We start from the raw sequence: 18,617 nt of genomic DNA, 5'->3' as shown, positions 1-18,617 counted from the left end.
GGGGCAGTCACGTGGGCGCGGCGCCCCCTGGCGGCGTTCTTTTGTCCGCGCGCGGGCGGGGCCGCAGCGGGGCGGGCGCGGATTGGCGGCGAGGGGGAAGGGAGGGGGGAGGGGGGAGAGAGAGACGGGGCGGGGCCGAGAAGGGCGGTGCCGTCTCGGATTGGCGGCGGCGGCGGGGCGGGCCCGGAGGGGCGGGGCGGGGCGGTGGCGGGGCGGGCGCGGATTGGCGGCGGGGCGGGGCGGGCGGGGTAACGGGCCCGGGCGGCGGCGGAGCGGGCATGGGCGGGGGGCGGCGCTGAGCGCGGCCGCTCCGTGCGGGGCCGCTGCCCGGTGCCCGGCGTCCCTCCGGTGCCGATGGACCTGGACGTGGACTACGAGCGTCCCAACGTCGAGACCATCAAGTGCGTGGTGGTGGGCGACAACGCGGTGGGGAAGACGCGGTTGATCTGCGCCCGCGCCTGCAACGCCACGCTCAGCCAGTACCAGCTGCTGGCCACGCACGTCCCCACCGTCTGGGCCATCGACCAGTACCGCGTCTGCCAGGAGGTGCGGGGCCGGGGGCACCGGGGGCACCGGGGGCACCGGGGAGGGGGCGGGGGCGCGGAGCCGCCTCCCCCGGGGGTCGCGGGGGCGGGGGGGTGGGGGGCGGCGGCTCTGGGGGCCGGGGCCGGGGCCGTGACGGCGGCGGTGCCTGTCCGGGCAGGTGCTGGAGCGCTCCCGGGATGTGGTGGACGAGGTCAGCGTCTCCCTGCGCCTCTGGGACACCTTCGGGGACCACCACAAGGACCGGCGCTTCGCCTACGGCAGGTGGGATCGCGGGCGTCCCCCCCACCGGCACCCCCACCCCGCACCGGCACCCAGACCCCCCCACTGACACCCAGACCCCCCCCACCGGCACCCAGACCCCCCCCCACCGGCATCCCCGCACCGGCACCCAGACCCCCCCACTGACACCCAGACCCCCCCACCGGCATCCCCGCACCGGCACCCAGACCCCCGCACTGACACCCAGACCCCCCCACCGGCATCCCCGCACCGGCACCCAGACCCCCCCACTGACACCCAGACCCCTTGTCCCTGCCCCAGACCTGCCCGCCCCGGGGGGACGTGGAGCCGAAGGGGCTCCTTGGGCTCCTGCCAGCACCCAGAGAGCAGCTCTGGCACCCCAAACCCTCGGGGGGGGGTGTGGGAGTACCCCCAGCCCCCCGAGGGCACCGCAGCCCACAGCTCGGGCAGCAGCAGGGCCCTGCGCCCCGACAGCCCGCCGGCCCGGGCAGGAAGCCCCGGGTGCTCGCGGCTTTCCCGGGGGCAACCGGCACCACTCGTGCCGGGGCTGCCTGTTCGGGGAGGGGGGCGGCTCTGGGGTGCTGGGGCCCTTCCCCCGGGGGTGCTGGCCTGGCAGCAGGAGCTGCCCCCGGGCCGTAGCTGAGCGGTCACCGGCCCCCCCGCGCTCCCTGGGCTGTAAACACCCCGGTCCCCGGGGCCGCTGGCACGTTCAGGCTCTTATCGCCCACCACACCGCGCCAGCACGGCTCGGCAGGCTCTAATCTCCCCTCCGCACTGCTGGGGGACAGGGTCGCCCCGCGGGGTGGGGGTACCCCTGGCCAGGGGATGCAGGGGGCCGCTCCAGCCTGGGGTGCCCGAGGCGCTCGGTGCTGCCCGCCCTGCCGGGGCGGCCGGGTCCCACCCGTGGTGTGTGCCGGGGCCCGGCCCGGCATCGCTCGCGGGTGAGCGGCAGCTCCCGTGCTGGCCGGGGTCCCGCGGGAGGCGGCGGGTGGCGTCTATCTTGGTTCCTGACATGGGCCCGGCTCCAAACGCGCCTCCTGGTCACGTCTCGGCAAGGCGCAGACTAAAAACAAACCAGGTCTGGGGCCACGTGGCCGCTCACGGCCGCCTTATAAGGCCCCGGGGGCTGCGGGGACCTGGGCGCTGCTGGCACCTCCGGCGCGTCCCCTGTCACCTTGCCCGGGGAGGCTCCCCTGAGCCGCTGGCGGTGCCGGCGCAGGGCTGGGATGACAGTGGCAGCGTGACAGCCCCGCGCCGGGCGCAGGGAAGGGGGTTGGGGCGGCCGGACGGGGTTGGTCCCTGCAGCCCGTCCCGTCCCGGGGGCTGGCACCCGCTCTGCCCGCTCTCTGTGGGCCCCTCCTTGCACCCCCTTGTGCCCCAGCGCTCTGTGGGGTGTTTCTGGGGCCAGAACAAGCCCTGTGCCGTGCCACGCCGGTCCTGTGCTGGACCCAAGCCGGGGCAGCTCTTGGCTGACGGCAGTGACCCAGAGCCGGGTGCCCTCCCGGGGGCCGTGGGGTGGACCCCTGCCGGGGCAGGCACGGGGTCCCGGGTAGGGGCAGCCGGCTCCAGCGCCGGGGGTCCCTGGACAGGGATGGGACCCCAGGGGATGCTGTTCCCCGAGCAAGGGGGGTGCCAGGGTGGCCCAGGGACGCAGGGGGACAGTGGGTCATGACGGGGCAGGGCTGCCCTCACCCTCCTCCTCCTGCCGGCCGCAGGTCAGACGTGGTCGTGCTCTGCTTCTCGCTGGCGAACCCCAACTCCCTGCGCCACGTGAAGACGATGTGGTACCCTGAGATCAAGCACTTCTGCCCCCGGACACCCATCGTGCTGGTGGGGTGCCAGCTGGACCTGCGCTACGCCGACCTGGAGGCCGTCAACCGGGCACGCCGCCCCTTGGCCAAGTGAGGCTGCCGTGCCGGGCGGGCGGGGGGTGCCGGGGCCGGGCCCCTCCGTGCGTGGTCACACTGCCCCGCTCTGTCCCTCCCCAGGCCCATCAAGCCCACGGACATCCTGCCCCCGGAGCGGGGCCACGAGGTGGCCAAGGAGCTGGGCGTCCCCTACTACGAGACCAGCGTGGTGGCCCAGTTCGGCATCAAGGATGTCTTCGACAACGCCATCCGGGCCGCCCTCATCTCCCGCCGGCACCTCCAGTTCTGGAAGTCCCACCTGAAGAAGATGCAGCGGCCGCTGCTGCAGGCCCCCTTCCTGCCCCCCAAGCCCCCACCGCCCGTCATCCAGGTCCCCGACCCACCGGCCAGCCGCGGCTGGGGCCCTGCCGCTCTCTTCTGTACCCCGCTCTGCGCCGACGTCGTCTTCCAGCTGCAGGGCGGCCAGCGGGTCTTCGCCCACCGCGTCTACCTGGCCACCTCCTGCTCCAAGTTCTATGACCTCTTCACCCTGGAGGGGCCGCGGGGGGGGGCCAAGGAGCCGGCCACCCGCACCAAGAGCCTGGACGGGGAGCGGGGGGCCCTGGCCGAGGGGGCGCACGCCCCGCTGCGGACTTCGCAGAGCGACGACGCCCTGCGGCCGGTGGTGGGGGACGGTGCGGCACTTGGCGACGGCGGCGACCGTGACCTGTCGGCCTGGGGCCGCGGCTTCGTCAGCATGCGCTGGGAGCTGGTGGCCGACCCGGTGGCGGGGCGGGAGAAGCAGATGGCGGTGGTGTGCATGGACCGGCGGGTGCAGGCGGAGCCCTTCCGTGCCGTGCTGGAGTACCTCTACACCGGGCGGCTGGACCAGGCCCGCGGGGACCTGATGCAGGTGGCCACCATCGCCGAGCTGCTGGAGGTCTTCGACCTGCGCATGATGGTGGCCAACGTGCTCAACAAGGAGAGCTTCATGAACCAGGAGATCACCAAGGCCTTCCACGTCCGCCGTGCCAACCGCATCAAGGAGTGCCTGGGGAAGGGGGTCTTCGCAGGTAGGGGGGTCCCTGGCCGGGGGGAGCAGAGGGAGGGCCGTGGGCTGCGGGGGCTGCCCTGGCTGGGGACATCACCCAGCTCCTTCCCCTCCAGCCGGGTGTCCTGGCTCCCACAGTGCCCTGCATGGACCCGCACTCCCGGCCACCCTGATCCCCCTCCCTCCCTCCGGCCAGGCTGTTGTGGTCTGGGGTCCCAGAGCTCTCGTCCCTTCCCCGCGCCATCCCGGCACTCATGTGGCAGTGCCACGCTGCCCGGGCTGGGTCAGCCGGGGGGGGGGGGGGCTGCAGGCGGTGCCTGGGGTTCGTGTCCTGGGCCAGCCGTGCAGGGGCTGCGGTGGTGAGGGGTGAGTGACTGTCCCCGCGCTCAGACTGTCCCCTTGCCGTCCCAGACGTGGTTTTCCGCGTGGACGATGGGGCCGTGCCGGCGCACAAGCCCCTGCTCATCGCTGGCTGCGACTGGATGATGGCCATGTTCCGGGGGGCTTTCCGGGAGAGCTACGCCGCCGAGGTGAGGGCCCGTGGGGGGACGGGGACGGCGGGAGGGGTGTCCCTGCTGGCTCTGCCACGTGTGAGTCCTCTTGCTGGAGAGAAAGCAAGGGGCTGTACCGGGGCAGAGGGGGCTGTGCTGGGGCAGGGTCCGTCCTTCCCGGTGCTGGCAGCGGCTCTGCATGCCAGGCCCCCCCAGACACACCCCACACCCCCCCCCCCAGGTCTCCCTGCCCGGCACCAACTGCGCCTGCCTGCGTGCCGTCCTCGACTTCCTCTACACCGGCGTCTTCACCCCCACGCCCGACCTGGACGCGATGGAGCTCCTCATCCTCACCAACCGCCTCTGCCTGCCTCGGCTGCAGGCGCTCACAGGTGAGGCCCGGGCGCCCCCGGCCCCCCCATCCCGGCCCCCATCGACGTCACCTGCCAATACGATTACAGCGCCGCCGGGACGGGGATCGATGCGTCCCCAGTGCGTCATTAACGGGGCTCTTATGTAAGAGCCGGACGGGCCCGGCGTGGCCCCAGGGCGCGGCGTGGCTGCCGGGGCGCACGTCCCCGGTGCTGACTGCCCCCCCCGCCCCCAGAGCAGTACGCCGTGGATGAGCTGCTGCGAGCCTTCGTGCAGCGGGTGGAGATCGACGAGCAGGTGATCATCTACCTGGAGATGACGCAGGTACGGGGGGAGCGGGGGGCTGCGGTGCGAGCCCTGTGCCTGGGGCGCACAAATCCCCGCGGGGCCGCCGGTGGCGGGATGTGGGCAGCTGCCCGCCCCGCCGTGCCCGGCTCACCGTCTCTGCCCGCAGTTCCACAACGCCCGGCAGCTGGCCGCCTGGTGCCTGCACTACATCTGCACCAACTACAACAGCGTCTGCCGCCGCTTCCCCCGGGAGATGAAGTTCATGTCCCCAGGTACGGCGCAGGGAGGGGGCGAGGGCAGGGATGGTGTCGGGGCGCAAGCGGGGGGCTGTGCCGCGCTCTGACACGCCGGTGTCGTTCCCCCTGCCGCAGAGAACCAGGCGCACTTCGAGCGGCACCGCTGGCCGCCGGTCTGGTACCTGAAGGAGGAGGACCTGTACCTGCGCTCCAAGAAGGAGCGGGAGCGGGAGGAGCAGCTGCAGCGCAAGCAGCACACCCGCAGCAAGTGGTGCTTCTGGCGGCCCTCGCCCCACGTCTCCTGAGCCGGGGGGCACGGCGGGGTGGGCGGCCGCCCGCTCGGTCCCTCTGCCCGCCGAGGGCTGCTGTGCCCCCCGGCCGCTGCCCGTTTACACCCCCCCGCCCCGGCTGTTTACAGGCGCTGTCCCCCCCCCGCCGCCGCTCGCTGGGTCGCGGCCCATCCGTCCCGCCGTGCCTTTCCCCGGCGCGGGAGCGGGGCCGGCCGTGCCAAGCCGTGCCAAGCCGTGCCGTGCTGGCAGGGCCCCCTCCGCCCCGGCCAACGCTGGTGCTACCTCTGACCGAGCAGTATTGTGGGGCTGGGGGCGGGCAGGGTGGGGGGGCTCTGCCAGCCTCCTCCCCCTCCCCAGGGGCTCCCCCTGCCCCGTGCCGGGTGCTCCCCCGGGCAGGGCTCTCTGGTGCTGTATCCCCCCCCCGCCGACGGAGGTGGGGGGCCAAGCTGTGAGTGGAGTGCAGGGTGGGAGGGTGGGGTGGGCGCGGGGGTCCCGGGGTGTCCCTGGGTGCTTGTGTGGCTGTGGGGGCTGCTACTGCCCGGGGGGGGGGGGGTGGGCAGCCCAACCCCCACCCCCCCAGCTCATCTCTGTGCCTTGGACATGCCCCTGTGGGGCCACGGGCCCTGTCCCAGGGGTGGGGGCCATCGTCCCCAGCCTGGGGGATCCCGGGGTCCCTGGGTTGAACTGCACAACCATTTTTACACTTTTTTTACCCCCGCCCCATGAGCACACCAGCCCTCGGGCCCCCCCGTGCCCCCAGGGCCCCCCAGCACTGTGAGCGGGGCTGCCCACGCGTCTCAGCATCGGCTGTTTTAACCTTTAATAAAGCCTTTTGTAACCAGCCCGGACTCTGTGCTGTGCCCCCCCCACCCCGGTGCTTGCGTTAACCCCCCACGCAGGAAGGGGCGACACGGGGGGGGTGTGGGGGGGTCAGTTCATTCATGTGGTTTTATTGGGGGGGGGGGTACAGGGCAGATGGGGTGGGGAACAGAAGTGTGGGGTCCTGACCCATAGCGGGGGGTTGAGCACGGGGGGTTGCCCCCTCCCTGGGGGGTGCAGGGGCCCCAGGTCGGGGGGGGCGGGTTGGGGGGACACACGATGGGCACTCAGCATGGGGGGGTGCCCCAAAACTTGGGGGTTGGGCAGCACGGGGGGGGGTGGGGGGGGAGGCAGATCCCTGGCCGCAGCTCTCGCTCCAGCATAGCAGGAGCGGCTGGGGGCTGCAGGGGGGGCCAGGCTGGGGCTCCCCACTCCCCCCAGGGTCTGTCCCGGCTCTGGGGCTGGGCCCCTCTCTGCACCTCTGGCCCCGCAGGGCCCTGGGAGCGGAGCCGCAGGCCGAGCTGGTCCCGGGGGCCACGTCAGCTCCCGGCCGCGGGAGGGGTCCGGGCAGAGCCGGCAGTGACCCCCGGGACGGTCCCTGGGGGTCCGGGCAGAGCGCGGTCCAGCTGCCTCTGCCCTCCCAGCCCCGAGCACAGCCGCAGCCCCGCACGTTTGGCCAGGGGCCCAGGGGATGCCGGTCCCACGCCTGCCCCCGCAGCTCCTGGGGCTCCTCTCCTCCGCCCGGGGAACTGTGCTGCCCCGGGGCAGGGTGGCCCCACGGGTGCTGCACCCACGAGGCGCCGCCGCCCCGGGTGGGACCGGCTCCTGCGGTTCTCCCGGCCGGAGCAGCGCGTAACACAGGTTTGTCCTGGACCCGTTCCCGTCTGAACCAGACGCAGAGAACAGGGGAGCCGGTTCCGCTCCCCGCCACGCTGCCCCCATCCCTCCGGGAAGGGCTGGGCGGGGGGCAGGTGGGAGGAGAGCACCCGGCCCAGGGACCCCCTGGGCTCCGATGTAGCCAGAGCAGCTCCAAGCCGCATGCCCTGCGTGTGGACACACCGAGGGCGGGTTTGATCTGGGGACAAGGGGGGGTCCTGGCTCAGCTCTGCCTTCTGTGCCACTGCCTGGGCCCCACGGAGCAGAAGTGGGGTGTCTGTGCAGAACCCCCCTTGCTTATTGTGCCTCGGTGCCAAGGCACCGCGGTGCCAGGGTAGCCCGGCTCTCCGGCAGCTCACAGCCTACGCCCGGGCGTAACGGAAGATCTCACTCAGGTCGTAGCCAGTCACGGCGAAGGAGTTTCCCTCGGGGTCGCAGAAGCGGGCACCGCAGACCTGCGTGTCGGTCACGCACTCGGCGTGGCAGTGCTCGATCTGCAGCGGGAAGAGGAGCCGGAACGGCGGCACAGGTTGAGTAATCCACAGCCAGGCTCCCCAGCAAGGGCTGTCGCTGCCCGGACTCACCTCGACATCGTCGGTGTCCGGGTTCGTGCTGAGCTTCCAGACATGAACAAAGGAGTCCTCCGCGCCCGACAGCAGCTGTGAAGGGAATGGGACAGAGGCCGTGGGGACCGGGAGGCCGGAGGGGTGCCAGGGAGGTGGCAGTGCCGTGTGCCGGGGCCAGGGAGCAGCCCTTGCCTGGCCAGCCGCAGGCTGCTGCGCTCCAGGCCGGCAGGATGCCGGGGCGGGATGCCGCACTCAGGCCGAGGTGTCCCGGCACAGCCAGCCATACCTTTCCCGTCTGCGGTGCCAGGTCTAGGGCGTAGATCCATCGAGCGTGAGCATTGACCTCGGCGCGCAGGAGGCCTGTCGCCGCCTCGTACAGCCGAATCTGCCCGTTCCCGTAGCCAGCAGCCACCACGCCGTTCCACAGCTTCACGGAGGAGCAGGCGCAGCTGGGCACAGGGGCACGTTTCACCTCCTCCCCTCCCGGCTGCAGACCCGCACGCCAGGGGCTGGTGCCGACCGTCCCCCTCCTGCCAGCCTCTCCTCCCTCGCCAGACACCGACAAGGTCTGGCTGAAGACGTCCGACATCGCCCACTGATGGGACCCCGCTGCGTCGCTCCGTCCGCCCCTCGCGCTTACCCAAAGGCTGGGATTTTGCTGAGCAGGGTGAACTCCTCTCCCGTGCTCCAGACACAGAGGGTCCCAGCGTCGTCGGCGGTCACCAGGTCACCGGCCCCGTCCTGCGAAGCAGAAGCAGGTCAGCCTCCGCCCCGGCACCGCTGGCAGGGCAGCTGGCTCCGCCGCCGGCAGCTGACTCACACCAGGTTCTTGCCAGCGCCGCTAAAGTTTCTGCACAGCAAAGCCGGAGCCTGCAGCAGAACGAGCGTAAAGTTCAACAGCTGACAGAAACTGCTGACAGGTTTTGTGAAGGAGCGAGGCCTGGCTGGGATCACCCGGGCACGGCCGTTCAAACACGTTCGTGTTGGGCAACGCTAATTACGCATGGGATGAATTTCTAGGAAGAATTACTGCGTTCCCTCCCTCTGCGCCCGAGTCTCGACGCTCTGCACCTCGCAGGCGCCTGGGATTTCACACGCCAGGCCCCGTCTCTCGCTCGCGAGGAAGCCTTTGAGAAACCACGGTGCAAAGTCCGGAGCCACGCTGGAGGAGGCACCGCGGGCACAGGGGGATGACGGAACAGCTCTCACGTAAACAAGCTCCACATCCAGGCTAATTGGGAACCAGTTCTAATCCATTAATTGTTCAGGGGAGTCCCAAATGCGGAGAAAGTTAAATGTAACTAATTAGAGAAAGCACAAGAAAGTGTCCTCGTTGGGAAGGAGGCACCAATAATGAAGAGGCCAATTAGTGCGTCCGCAGAGGTGCCAAGCAGCGTGAGCCGAGTTGAAGGAGGCCCCGTCCTGGCCCCAGAGCGTGTTCTGTAATCCGGAGAAGTTCTCTCATCTGCCTGGGGAAGGGCAGCGGTACGGCCGGCAGCTCAAGTGGGTGATGTCCCTCCACTGGCGTGGGAAAAGGCTCATCCCGTCAGCTGGCTGGCGCACAGGCATGGCTCTGCCCTCGGCTTTCTCGTCCCAGGTGTTATGAGCGCAGCCTTCTAAACCGCGTTTTGCTTCAGTTTGCCTTAGCTCGAGACGCCGCCGTACGCCACAGCAGGACGGCTCGCAGGCTCGTTGGGGCGGGGGCTGAGGAAGTGGCCATCCCACCTGAGAGGGGACATGCCCCTCGTGCAGAGACAGCCGCAAGCCCCACGTCCCTGGTGAAGGGAGGGATGGCAGAACCACCCACTCTGCCACACCGCAGCCTGCCTGGGACGCCGGCCGCGGGGATGGGGCTGGCCGTGGAGAACACCGGCTCCCCGGGCGAGGGGCTGCACCCTGGATCAGCTCAGCCACGGCCAGGGCCTGGGTAACCTCAGCTCCCAGAGCCGGCACCCCAGCCAGCCATGGGGACAGCTGGAGTCCCCACCGCCCCCCAGCACCAGGCACCCCACCGGCTCCTCTGGCCCACGCGGCTGCCGACAGCACTGACTGGCACGTACCGGAGCCCGGCCCAGCTCCGCCGCAATGTCGGTGATGGCGTCACGGTGCTGCTCCAGGACCTCGCTCACCGTGATGTTCGTGCCTTTCGGGGGGATGTCAAACACCAGCACCAGCCCGGAGGACGTCCCTGTGGGCGGGATGGAGGAGGCATCAGCGGGGGCTCATCCCGCTCCGTCCCGAGCCCCCAGCTCTCACCGTGCCTGCGGCCGGGCTCCCTGCACCCCCTGAGACCCACTGCCCCGGGGGCTGCTCCCTACAGATGCCGCCGGCAGCCCCGCACAGAGCGGCTCCTGCGAGGGCCGCAACGTGAACCCAGCCCCACCGGCTGACCCCACGCGGTGACGCCGTCCCTGGGCCCCGGCGATGTTCCCCCAGCTCACCCTCCCTTCTCGTCCTGCCCCAAACTCCCGGGCTTGGCTCACCCACGCAGACGAAGCGTCCACCGGCTGCAGCGATCCCTCGAGCAAACACTGCTTGTGCTGGAAGGAAACCAAGAGCTGGTTATGACCCGCAGCAGCTCCCAGGAACCAGGAGACCAGCACGGTGGCGTGAGGCACCAGGGTGCCCATTTCAGTTTTGATTTAGGGCTAGTCCTGTAGTTGCCAGGCTGGGTGCCTTCCGAGCCCCTCTGCAGCCCCCCCCAGACCCCCGTCACGCCAGGATCGAGGAGTGAGGGTGACACTGTGACCTCTTCCAGGCCCTTCTGCTAAGCTGCTGTGTAGAACTGGACTGTGCTGGCTGGATCCCAATGGGGTCAGGGAGCAAGGCTGCTGGGCGGGCAGGCCAGGAGGAACCGGGCTGCACCATGGGAATCACACACATCTGGGAAAGGGGAGCGGGCAGAAGGGCTGGGGGGCTCCTCGCTGCGCTCCCACCGCGGGATTTACCTGGAGGATGCTCTGTGACATCCAGCGCGTGCCAGTAAACCATGATGGAGCCATCGGACTCGTACATCTGGAGAGAGAAAGCAACGGGCCTAAGAGGGGGGGGAAGTTTCTCTTATGGCTTCAGGCTCAACCGCTGCCCCAGAAGGTCTCCAAGAGAGTGACAACTTGCCGGGCTCACAGCAGGACCTCCAGAAGGATCCCCTGTGCCCCCAGGAGCCCAGCTGACCTCACAGTGAGCTCACCCTCCCGGCACCGTGACTTGGCTTCTCACTCTCCATGGGAAATCACCTCACCTGGATCCCTTTCTGAGACGTCAGCACCAGCAGGACCCGCGACGGCAGGACGCACCAAGAAGCCTGGAAGGAAAAGGGGCTCGGCAGGAGTCCAGGGAGGGGGGGAGACAGGGGGAAGACGGGGCTAAAGCCCTCCCCACCTTCCAGGGGAGGGACAGTCCGTCGTCGCCCACAGAGGCGTGCGTGTTTCTGGCTCCTGTCACAGTTACAGGAGGTGGGTCCCTACCGTCCTCGGGGACCTCTCCCAAGGTATCACAAAGCTTTTTAGGAGGCTCCTTCCCTCTCCCCCTCCCCATAATCAGGACACTGCGGGCTCCTGCTCTGTCCCAGCAGTTCTACAGCCACGTGCACTCAGCTGGGAAGGCCCTTCCTCCCCATTCCATGGTTCTGCCGTCTCCTCCCCGCCCTCGGCGAACGGCCCGTTTGGGCTTGTGGCCAATGGGTCCCATCCACCCAGGTTAGAGCGGGCTGGCATTAAAGCCCAGACCCCTGCTAAGGCCAAGGCACCCTACCGAGGCGAACATCATCCTCATGGGGGCACAGAAAACAAAAGCAAAGACCAAGAGACGATGTCATGGCAAACTGCCCTGATGTCACACTGTGCTACCCCATCCCGCTCCCACCGGCCCTGGTGAGCCGGCTGGCAGCACCACGCTCCCTCCGCCCAGCACCCGCACTCCGTGCGGCCGTCCCTCCCCGCCACCTCCTCCACAGTCACGCTGGAAGCTGTTTCTCGGTTGACGCGGTTGCTCTGGCTCCGCTTTGGAGGCAGCCGGGCACTGCTCGCGGCCCAGGCCCGTGACCTGCTTCCCGTTAGGCTGCTGGGGGAGCGGAGCCGTCTGAACAGCCGCCGCGTGTCACGGCCCTCCCGGTGACGGCCCTGCTGGAAGGCTGGCACCGAGAAGGCAGCGGCTAACCACCCAGCCAGCTCGCTCTCCCCCAGCGCACCCCCCAGCGTGGAGCACCCCGCGGCCCAGGAAGGGGTGACGGGCGCCCTGGCGGCCCACGGCCTCTACCTGCGTGAGGACGCAGGTGCTGACGGCCATGCCGCCCTCCTTGGCCTGCAGCTGGCGGTGGGAGAAGCCCAGCCCGTCGGCGGCGGCGCTGAGCACGGTGACGCTGGGGCCGTGCACGGCGCTGAAGCAGAGGAGCTGCCTGCCGGGGGGGCGCAGCACGCTGAGGTTGTTGTACAGCGCCGCGCTGCTGCTCTTCAGCTGGATGCTCTTCTCCTTGCGGTACATCCTGCGGGGACGGGGCCGGGGCAGCTCCAGGGACACCGGGGCAGCTCCAGGGACACCGGCCGCGCACCCCCCAGCAGCGGCCCAAGGCCGCCCCGGCCCCGGCGCCCTCCCCGTACCCCCGCCGGGCCCTCCCCGCCCCTGGATCCCCCCGCCCGCGGGCTGCCCCCCCCCGGGTCGCCCTCCCGGGACCCCCCGCCGTCCCCGGGACCCGCCGCTCCCTCCCCGCTCACTCGGTGTCCGCCGCAGCCATGGAGACGGCGGCGCGGCGTGATGACGCAAAGAGCGGCGCGCCGGGGGCGGGGCCAGCGTTGCCGTGGAGACGGGACGCCTCCCGCCTCGTGGCGGCATGGCCGAGGTAGGGGGGTACGGGGGGGCGGGGGGGACCCCGAGGGGGGCCGGGGCGTGCTGGGGGGTGCGTTGGGATCTGCTGGGTGTGCTGGGGTGTGCTGGGGTGTATTGGGGTGTGTTGGGGTGTGCTGGGGCATACTGGGGTGCATTGGGGTGTGCTGCGGTGTATTGGGGTGTGTTGGGGTGTGCTGGGGTGTAATGGGTTGCATTGGGGTGTACTGGGGTTTGCTAGAGCGTACTGGGGTGTGTTGGGGTGTATTGGGCGTACTGGGGTGTATTGGGGTGTAATGGGTTGTATTGGGGTGTGCTGGGGTGTATTGGGGTGTATTAGGGTGTATTGGGCTGTGCTGGGCTGTACTGGGGTGTACTGGGGTGTACTGGGGTGTGCTGGCGTGTGCAGGCTCCTCCCGCCCCCCCCTCCCCGGGCCCCTCCTGTCCCCTCCCGGCCCCTCCTGCCCCCCGGTCCCGTGCGGAGCCGGGACCCCGCCGCGTCCGCCGTGTCTCCGTGCAGAAAATCCCCCCCCGGGAGCGGGCGGCCGCCTCCAAGAGCCGCGGGGACAAGTCCCGGCCGCCCACCGCCGCCGCCGCCGCCGCCCGACCCGACGTGGTCCCCGGGCGCCTGCCCGAGGCGGAGTGGCTCTACCTGCGGGCGGCGGGGCGGGGGGACGCGGAGGCCGGGGACATCCTGGCAGAGCTCATGTCCCGGGTCACGGAGGAGTGCCGCAGGGCCGGCGCGGCTCGGCGGGTGAGTGTGCCCGGGCCCTCGCAGCCCCCGTTCCGCGGCGTGGGGACGGGGCCCGTGGGGCTCAGCCCTGGCTCTGCCCCGCAGCGTGTGCCCTTCGCCGTGGGGCAGGCGCGGGTCGCGCTCCTGCAGATCGCCCGGTGGCGGTTCCCGGTGCGGGACGAGGGGGAGACGGACCCCGAGGGAGACGGTGCGTGGCGGGAGGACGAGGAGCCCGAACCCCGCGCCGGGGACTCCTGGGCGCAGGGCTCCGTCCCCGTCGGGCGCCTCCGCCCGTCCCCGTCCCCGGACCAGGGAGAGGTGAGACGGACCCCGACCCCCGCCCCGCGGCCCCGAGTGGGGAAGGGCTGAGCCCGGGCTGCCCCGGGCCGTGGGACACCCCGAGCCCCCGGTCCCGGCGGGGGGGGGCTGTTGGTCCCTGCAGGGCGCGGCCTCCCCGAAGGAGCCGGGGGGGGGGTCCGTACCGAGGTGGGGGGGGGGGGGGCGGAGGTACGGGACACCGGGAGCTCTGGCTTGTTCCCCGGGGCTGCCCCGGGAGGGGCGGGCGGTTGCCGGGACGGTTCCCCGCCCCGCGGTGCCGAGCGCTCGGACACCCGCCGGGTCCCGCTTTGCCCCCTCCCGGGCAGGTCTCCGGTGCGCGGACCCCGTGGCGGCACGGCAGGCAGGACCCCCCCGCGGCGGCCGAGCCCGGAGCTCCCCCTGCGCAGCCCCCGTGTCCCGGCCGGGTCCCCGCCACCGGCCCCGGCCCCGGCCCGCCCGCACCGGGGCTGTCCCGCCCGCAGCTGCCGCCGGATGCCGCGGCCGTCTCTCCCCGGCCCCCCCGGGGAAAACCTCCCCGCGCCCGGCCCCCGCTGCCGGTGCCCCCGGCTCCCTGCCCGCCCCCGGGGCCGTCCCGCGGGGCCGTGGAGGGGAGCGGCACGGCGGGGACCGGCCGCAGGGCACCGCGGCCTCCCCCCTCCTGCAGCAGCCTGGGAACGGCCCGGCCGGGGGGGCCCCCGCACAGCACCGGGGTGAGGCGAGAGGGGTCCAGCACCGCCCCGGGGGTCCCCAGGCTGGGCCCCGGCAGCCGCCCCGAGCGCTGGGTCCGGCCGCGGGTGGAGGTGCTGGACCCGGGCGCGGAGGCCGAGGTGCCAGCGTGTCCCCAGGGTGCCCGCGGGCGCAGCCGGGGTCCCGAGTCGGGCAGCTCGCGGCAGCCCCGGGGGCCGGGGGCCGTGGGGGGGGCACAGCCCCAGCCGCCCCCCCCGGGGTCCCCGCAGCCCCCCAGCCCCCCGCCCCGGCAGCTCGGCTCCTTGCTGGCCTCCGTTCGGCTGGCCCCCGGCGTGAGCGTCAGGTGGGGCGGCAGCGTGAGGCACGGGCCGCGCGTCCCTGCGCACGGGGAGGAGGAGGACGAGACCGGGGAGGCCAAACGGGACCTGAGGCCCATCCGCCCCGCCGTGCCCTTCCCGGCCATCGCGGCCAGGCAGGTCACGGACGATGGCGAGCGGTAAAGGCAGCCGGCGAGAGCCCGGGCCCGGCGCAGGGCAGGACAGCGCTGCGGCACCACGGGGCAGCGCGGGCTCTGCTGGCTGCTCGGCAAGGCCGGGAGCTCGGTGCCCTTTGCAAACTCTGCTACAGAAAACAGAAATAAAATAGAGGTTTCTGTCGCTCGGCTCTCGTCCCCTGCAGAACACCGTCCCTGCGGCTGTCACACCCCCTGCGCCGGAGCAGTGTGTGCAGCGGCCCGTGGACCACCAGCCCTCCGGCACCCAGGATAGTCACACACAACCTACCATCAGTTTTTCAGCCGCGTTGCCACTGAACAAGAAATGAGATTTAACGGGGTGAAATGTCTGCACGGCTTTACCGCGAGAGCTCTCCCTGGGGTTTGCCGCCGCCCCGTGTCCCTGGGCTACGGCGCCGGCCCAGGTCTTTTCTATAAAGAACCAGTTTTTGGCTGTGAGGGCGTGGGGCGATGCTCAGGGAACGCTGAGCACAGGGACGGGGCGGGAGCCCAGTGCCAGGAAACGCCGGAGGCTTTTGAGGCCGGTGGTGCTTGGCCAGTGCCGGAGGCTCAGAGGCTGTGGGAGCCCCGGGAAGGCTGGACCCATTCCTGGGTGCCTGGTGAAGGGCCGTGCCTGCGTCCCCAGGCTGCCTGCCCCGGTCGAGGAGGACGGGGACCTCAAGGCCACCATGCCAGGGCCACCGGGCTGGGCGAAGGTCCTCGGCCAACCTCCAATCCCATCCGGACTCCGTCCCCCAGCCACACCCCGGTGTCCTAGCCGGATCCTGCTCCCCGGCTGGACGCCGTGCCCCAGCCATGGAGCTGCCGAGCGCCTGCAGCCACCCGTGCTGGTTCCTGCTCACGCTGAACCTGGGACTGCTCCTCTGGGCCAGGAGGAGATGCGCTTGGGACCCCCGCAAGTGTCCCACTGACCTGACCGGCAAGACGGTGATTGTGACCGGAGCCAACAGCGGTGAGTGGGGACTGGTGGCACCGCAGAGCATGGGCTGCAGGGGTCGGGATGGGGCTGTGGGGGTGCAGGATCGTCCGGCCGCAGGGCTGCGGGGCCCGGGAGATGCAGGACATGGGTGCAAGGCTGCGGGTCCTCCATGGCCATGGGACCCAGCCACCCTCCTTTAGCAGCTGGAGCCGGGGGGGCAGCAGCTCCCTGCTCCCCCCAGGACGGAGAAGGGGCTGGGGCGCATGCGTGGGTGATGGCATGATGGCACGGTGCTGTGGGGCAGCCCGCAGGGGACACGGGTGCCCCTTCTCCCTCCACTGAACCACAGCCACTGCTTCGGTGCTGCAGCGGCTGCAGGAGCGGTCCCTGGGATGCACGGTGCGTTCCCCATGCCCCCTGCCCACGGCACACTCACGCCCGGTGCCATCAGACGTGTTCTGCACCGCGCTGACCGCCGGCTGCTGGGGCGCGTGCTCAGGAGCTGGTTCCCAGAGAGCCGCCCCAACCGGCCGGCACCCGCGGCCCAGGAGCAGCTCTGCCTCGCTGGGCTCCGAGCAGCCCCATGCCCACAGCCCCTGCCCAGCCCCTGCGGCCGGACTCTGCCCCGCCGGGTTAATGACTGACAGCCAAGGCCACCGCGCTGCTGGCTGCATCCCAGCCGACCACCGCGCTGCCGGCTGCCCTGGGCACCACAGCACAGCACGCCACGCCAGAGCCGGGGTCGCTGCTCCCACCCGCATCCCGCTGGCACAGCCAGGGACAGCAGGGCCCGTGTGTCAGGGCTGGGGTGTCCCCAGGTGTGCTGGGCTGTGTTCCCCCTCCCCGCCGTTTCCCACTGCGCAGAAGCACCGATGCGGAGCGGTGCCAGCACAGTGCGGGCAGGTGGGTTTCGCAGCCGTGGCCATGCCAGCCGTCCTGCCCGCGTCGTCCGGGTTGAGCCACCGACGGAGCTGCAGTGACCTGCCACCACCAGCTCCTTCCCGCACCCGGTGACCATCCTGCCTCGTCCCGTCCCCGTCCCGTCCCCGCACAGCCACACCAGGAGCCCAGCCCTGCTGCCTCCCAGCCCTGGGGTACTCACCCCGCTGTCCCCCCACTGACACCCCCCGCTCCAGAGCTGGGGCACCCCGGGTTTGGTGCAGGGCTCCTGGCAGTGGTTGAGCTGCCTGGGACGGGGTTCCCCTCCATCGCCCTGCCCTGCTCCCAGGGCTGCTGGTCTGCTGGCACAGACCCCCAGGGACCCTTCGCTTTGGGGACCCGGCAGGGACCAGCCCGTGCCCGCTCCGTGTGCCGCAGGGATCGGCAAGTGTGTGGCCCTGGAGCTGGCCCGCAGGAATGCCCGCACCATCCTGGCGTGCCGGAGCCAGGAGCGGGGCCAGGCAGCGGTGGAGGAGATCCGGGCGGCCACCGGCAACCCCGCGGTGCTGCTGCGGCTGCTGGACACCAGCTCGCTGGCCTCCGTGCGTGCCTTCACCCAGGCTGTGCTGCGGGAGGAGAAGCGGCTGGACGTGCTGGTGAACAACGCCGGGCTCACCGGTACGCACCGTGGTCAGGGTCAGGTGTCGGCTGCCCCGTCCCGGCTCCGGCCGGGGTCCAGCTCCCCGTTCCACTGCGGCAGGCGATGCCTGCCTGGCTCCCGGCCCCACAGCGCCCGGTGCCCCCCTCTTCCAGGGCTGCCCTTCAACATCACGCCGGAGGGGCTGGAGCAGACCTTCGCCACAAACTACCTGGGCCCGTTCCTGCTCACCAACCTGTTGCTGGGTGAGTGTGGGGGCTGCCGGGGCCAGGGGGCTCTGGGGACCCCTCCCCGCTCACCCCCTGCTCCGCGCAGACCTCATGAAGGCGTCAGCGCCCGCCCGCATCGTCAACGTCTCGTCCTTCCGGCACAGCGTGGGCACCGTCGACAGCCGCTACCTCACCGGGCAGGAGCGGCTCCGCGGCTCCGACGCCGCCTACAACAGCACCAAGCTGATGAACGTCCTCTTCACCGCCGAGCTGGCGCGGCGCCTGCAGGGCACAGGTGGGTGCCGGGCTGAGCTGTGCCGTACCGCGCCACGCCACGTAGCGCTGTGCCACGCAACGCCCGGCTGTACCCTGCTGAGCCGCGCCGTATGGTGGGGCTGAGGGGTCTCGGCCCTGGTAGAAGCTCCCCGAGACCTCCCACGTCCCCCATGGCGGGGGAGAAGAGCCCTGGCCAGGGGTGGCCGCGTCCCCTGGGGCAGCCCCCGCTCCAAGGCCGGGCTCGGGGCTGCTCCCGTGGGACGGATACGAGGGACTTGGGCCCGGGAGGCAGGGACCAGGGCAGGAGCAGCGCCCTGCCCACACCGGGACCCCTGCGGCCCCCAGCCCGGCGCTGACGGTGTGGCTCGGCAGGGGTGACCGCCAACGCCTTGAGCCCCGGCGTGGTGAGCACCAGCATCATGCGCCACTTCGGCTGGGCCGTCCGGGCGCTCTTCACCCTCATCCGCCCCTTCATCAAGGTGAGTGGGGACAGGGACAGATCCCACCCGGACCCCCTGTCCCTCCGAGGCAGTTGGGGGGCAGCCGGGCCCCTCCTCACCCCCCTCCACCCGGCAGTCGGCAGAGCAGGGGGCCGTCAGCACCATTTACTGCGCCGTCTCGGAGGAGGCCGCGGGCATCACCGGCAAGTACTTTGACAGCGACTGCGGGCTGGCGCTGCCCTCCATGGCTGCCCGCGACACCGGCCTCGCTCGCAAGCTCTGGGAGGAGTCGGAGCGGCTGACGGGGCTCACCGACAGCCCCCGGCACTGAACCGGCGGTGGCTCTGCGTGGGGACATGGCCGTGCCACCCAGTGCTGCCAGCCCCCCGTGGTGAGGTCCCCGTGGCTCCCCGGGACTGGCCGCTGCCAGGGGTGCCAGCGCCGCAGGGTGCAGCAGAGGGGTCACCCTGCCTGAGGCAGACCCCGGCCCCGCAGGCGCAGCCCCTTCCCAAAAGGGCGAGCGGCCGCAGGACCCAGCCCT

The 18,617-nt window shown here is 71.6% G+C and overlaps 4 protein-coding genes across 4 annotated transcripts; 3 read left to right on the top strand and 1 right to left on the bottom strand.

Moving 5' to 3' along the window:
- Positions 1–243: 243 nt before the first annotated feature.
- LOC142601818 (rho-related BTB domain-containing protein 2-like) lies at positions 244–6,204 on the top strand. Its single transcript, XM_075752897.1, has 9 exons — positions 244–546; positions 704–807; positions 2,502–2,687; positions 2,775–3,706; positions 4,096–4,214; positions 4,417–4,567; positions 4,783–4,871; positions 5,002–5,107; positions 5,207–6,204. The coding sequence occupies exons 1-9, from the start codon at positions 355–357 to the stop codon at positions 5,374–5,376; spliced, it is 2,049 nt and encodes a 682-aa protein (XP_075609012.1). The 5' UTR covers positions 244–354; the 3' UTR covers positions 5,377–6,204.
- A 430-nt stretch (positions 6,205–6,634) lies between these two features.
- On the bottom strand, positions 6,635–12,392 carry WDR54 (WD repeat domain 54). The gene is made up of 10 exons (XM_075752898.1): positions 12,335–12,392; positions 11,880–12,105; positions 10,864–10,926; positions 10,571–10,637; positions 10,106–10,162; positions 9,683–9,810; positions 8,263–8,363; positions 7,909–8,071; positions 7,641–7,715; positions 6,635–7,550 (listed from the first exon to the last, which is right to left on the bottom strand). Exons 1-10 carry the CDS (start codon positions 12,352–12,354, stop codon positions 7,419–7,421), a joined length of 1,032 nt encoding a protein of 343 aa, XP_075609013.1. The 5' UTR covers positions 12,355–12,392; the 3' UTR covers positions 6,635–7,418.
- A 15-nt stretch (positions 12,393–12,407) lies between these two features.
- C4H2orf81 (chromosome 4 C2orf81 homolog) lies at positions 12,408–14,879 on the top strand. The gene is made up of 4 exons (XM_075752896.1): positions 12,408–12,459; positions 12,964–13,197; positions 13,282–13,494; positions 13,821–14,879. The coding sequence occupies exons 1-4, from the start codon at positions 12,451–12,453 to the stop codon at positions 14,679–14,681; spliced, it is 1,317 nt and encodes a 438-aa protein (XP_075609011.1). The 5' UTR covers positions 12,408–12,450; the 3' UTR covers positions 14,682–14,879.
- Positions 14,880–14,900: 21 nt separating this feature from the next.
- Positions 14,901–18,587, top strand: LOC142601816 (retinol dehydrogenase 12-like). The gene is made up of 6 exons (XM_075752895.1): positions 14,901–15,647; positions 16,932–17,171; positions 17,307–17,396; positions 17,467–17,655; positions 18,009–18,115; positions 18,213–18,587. Exons 1-6 carry the CDS (start codon positions 15,491–15,493, stop codon positions 18,405–18,407), a joined length of 978 nt encoding a protein of 325 aa, XP_075609010.1. The 5' UTR covers positions 14,901–15,490; the 3' UTR covers positions 18,408–18,587.
- The last annotated feature ends 30 nt before the right edge of the window (positions 18,588–18,617 follow it).

The sequence above is a fragment of the Balearica regulorum genome, chromosome 4 (genome assembly GCF_011004875.1).
Source record: "Balearica regulorum gibbericeps isolate bBalReg1 chromosome 4, bBalReg1.pri, whole genome shotgun sequence".
Lineage (NCBI taxonomy): Eukaryota > Metazoa > Chordata > Aves > Gruiformes > Gruidae > Balearica > Balearica regulorum.
Note: the sequence above shows the minus strand (reverse complement) of the source record. Positions and strands in the feature narration are given on the sequence as shown.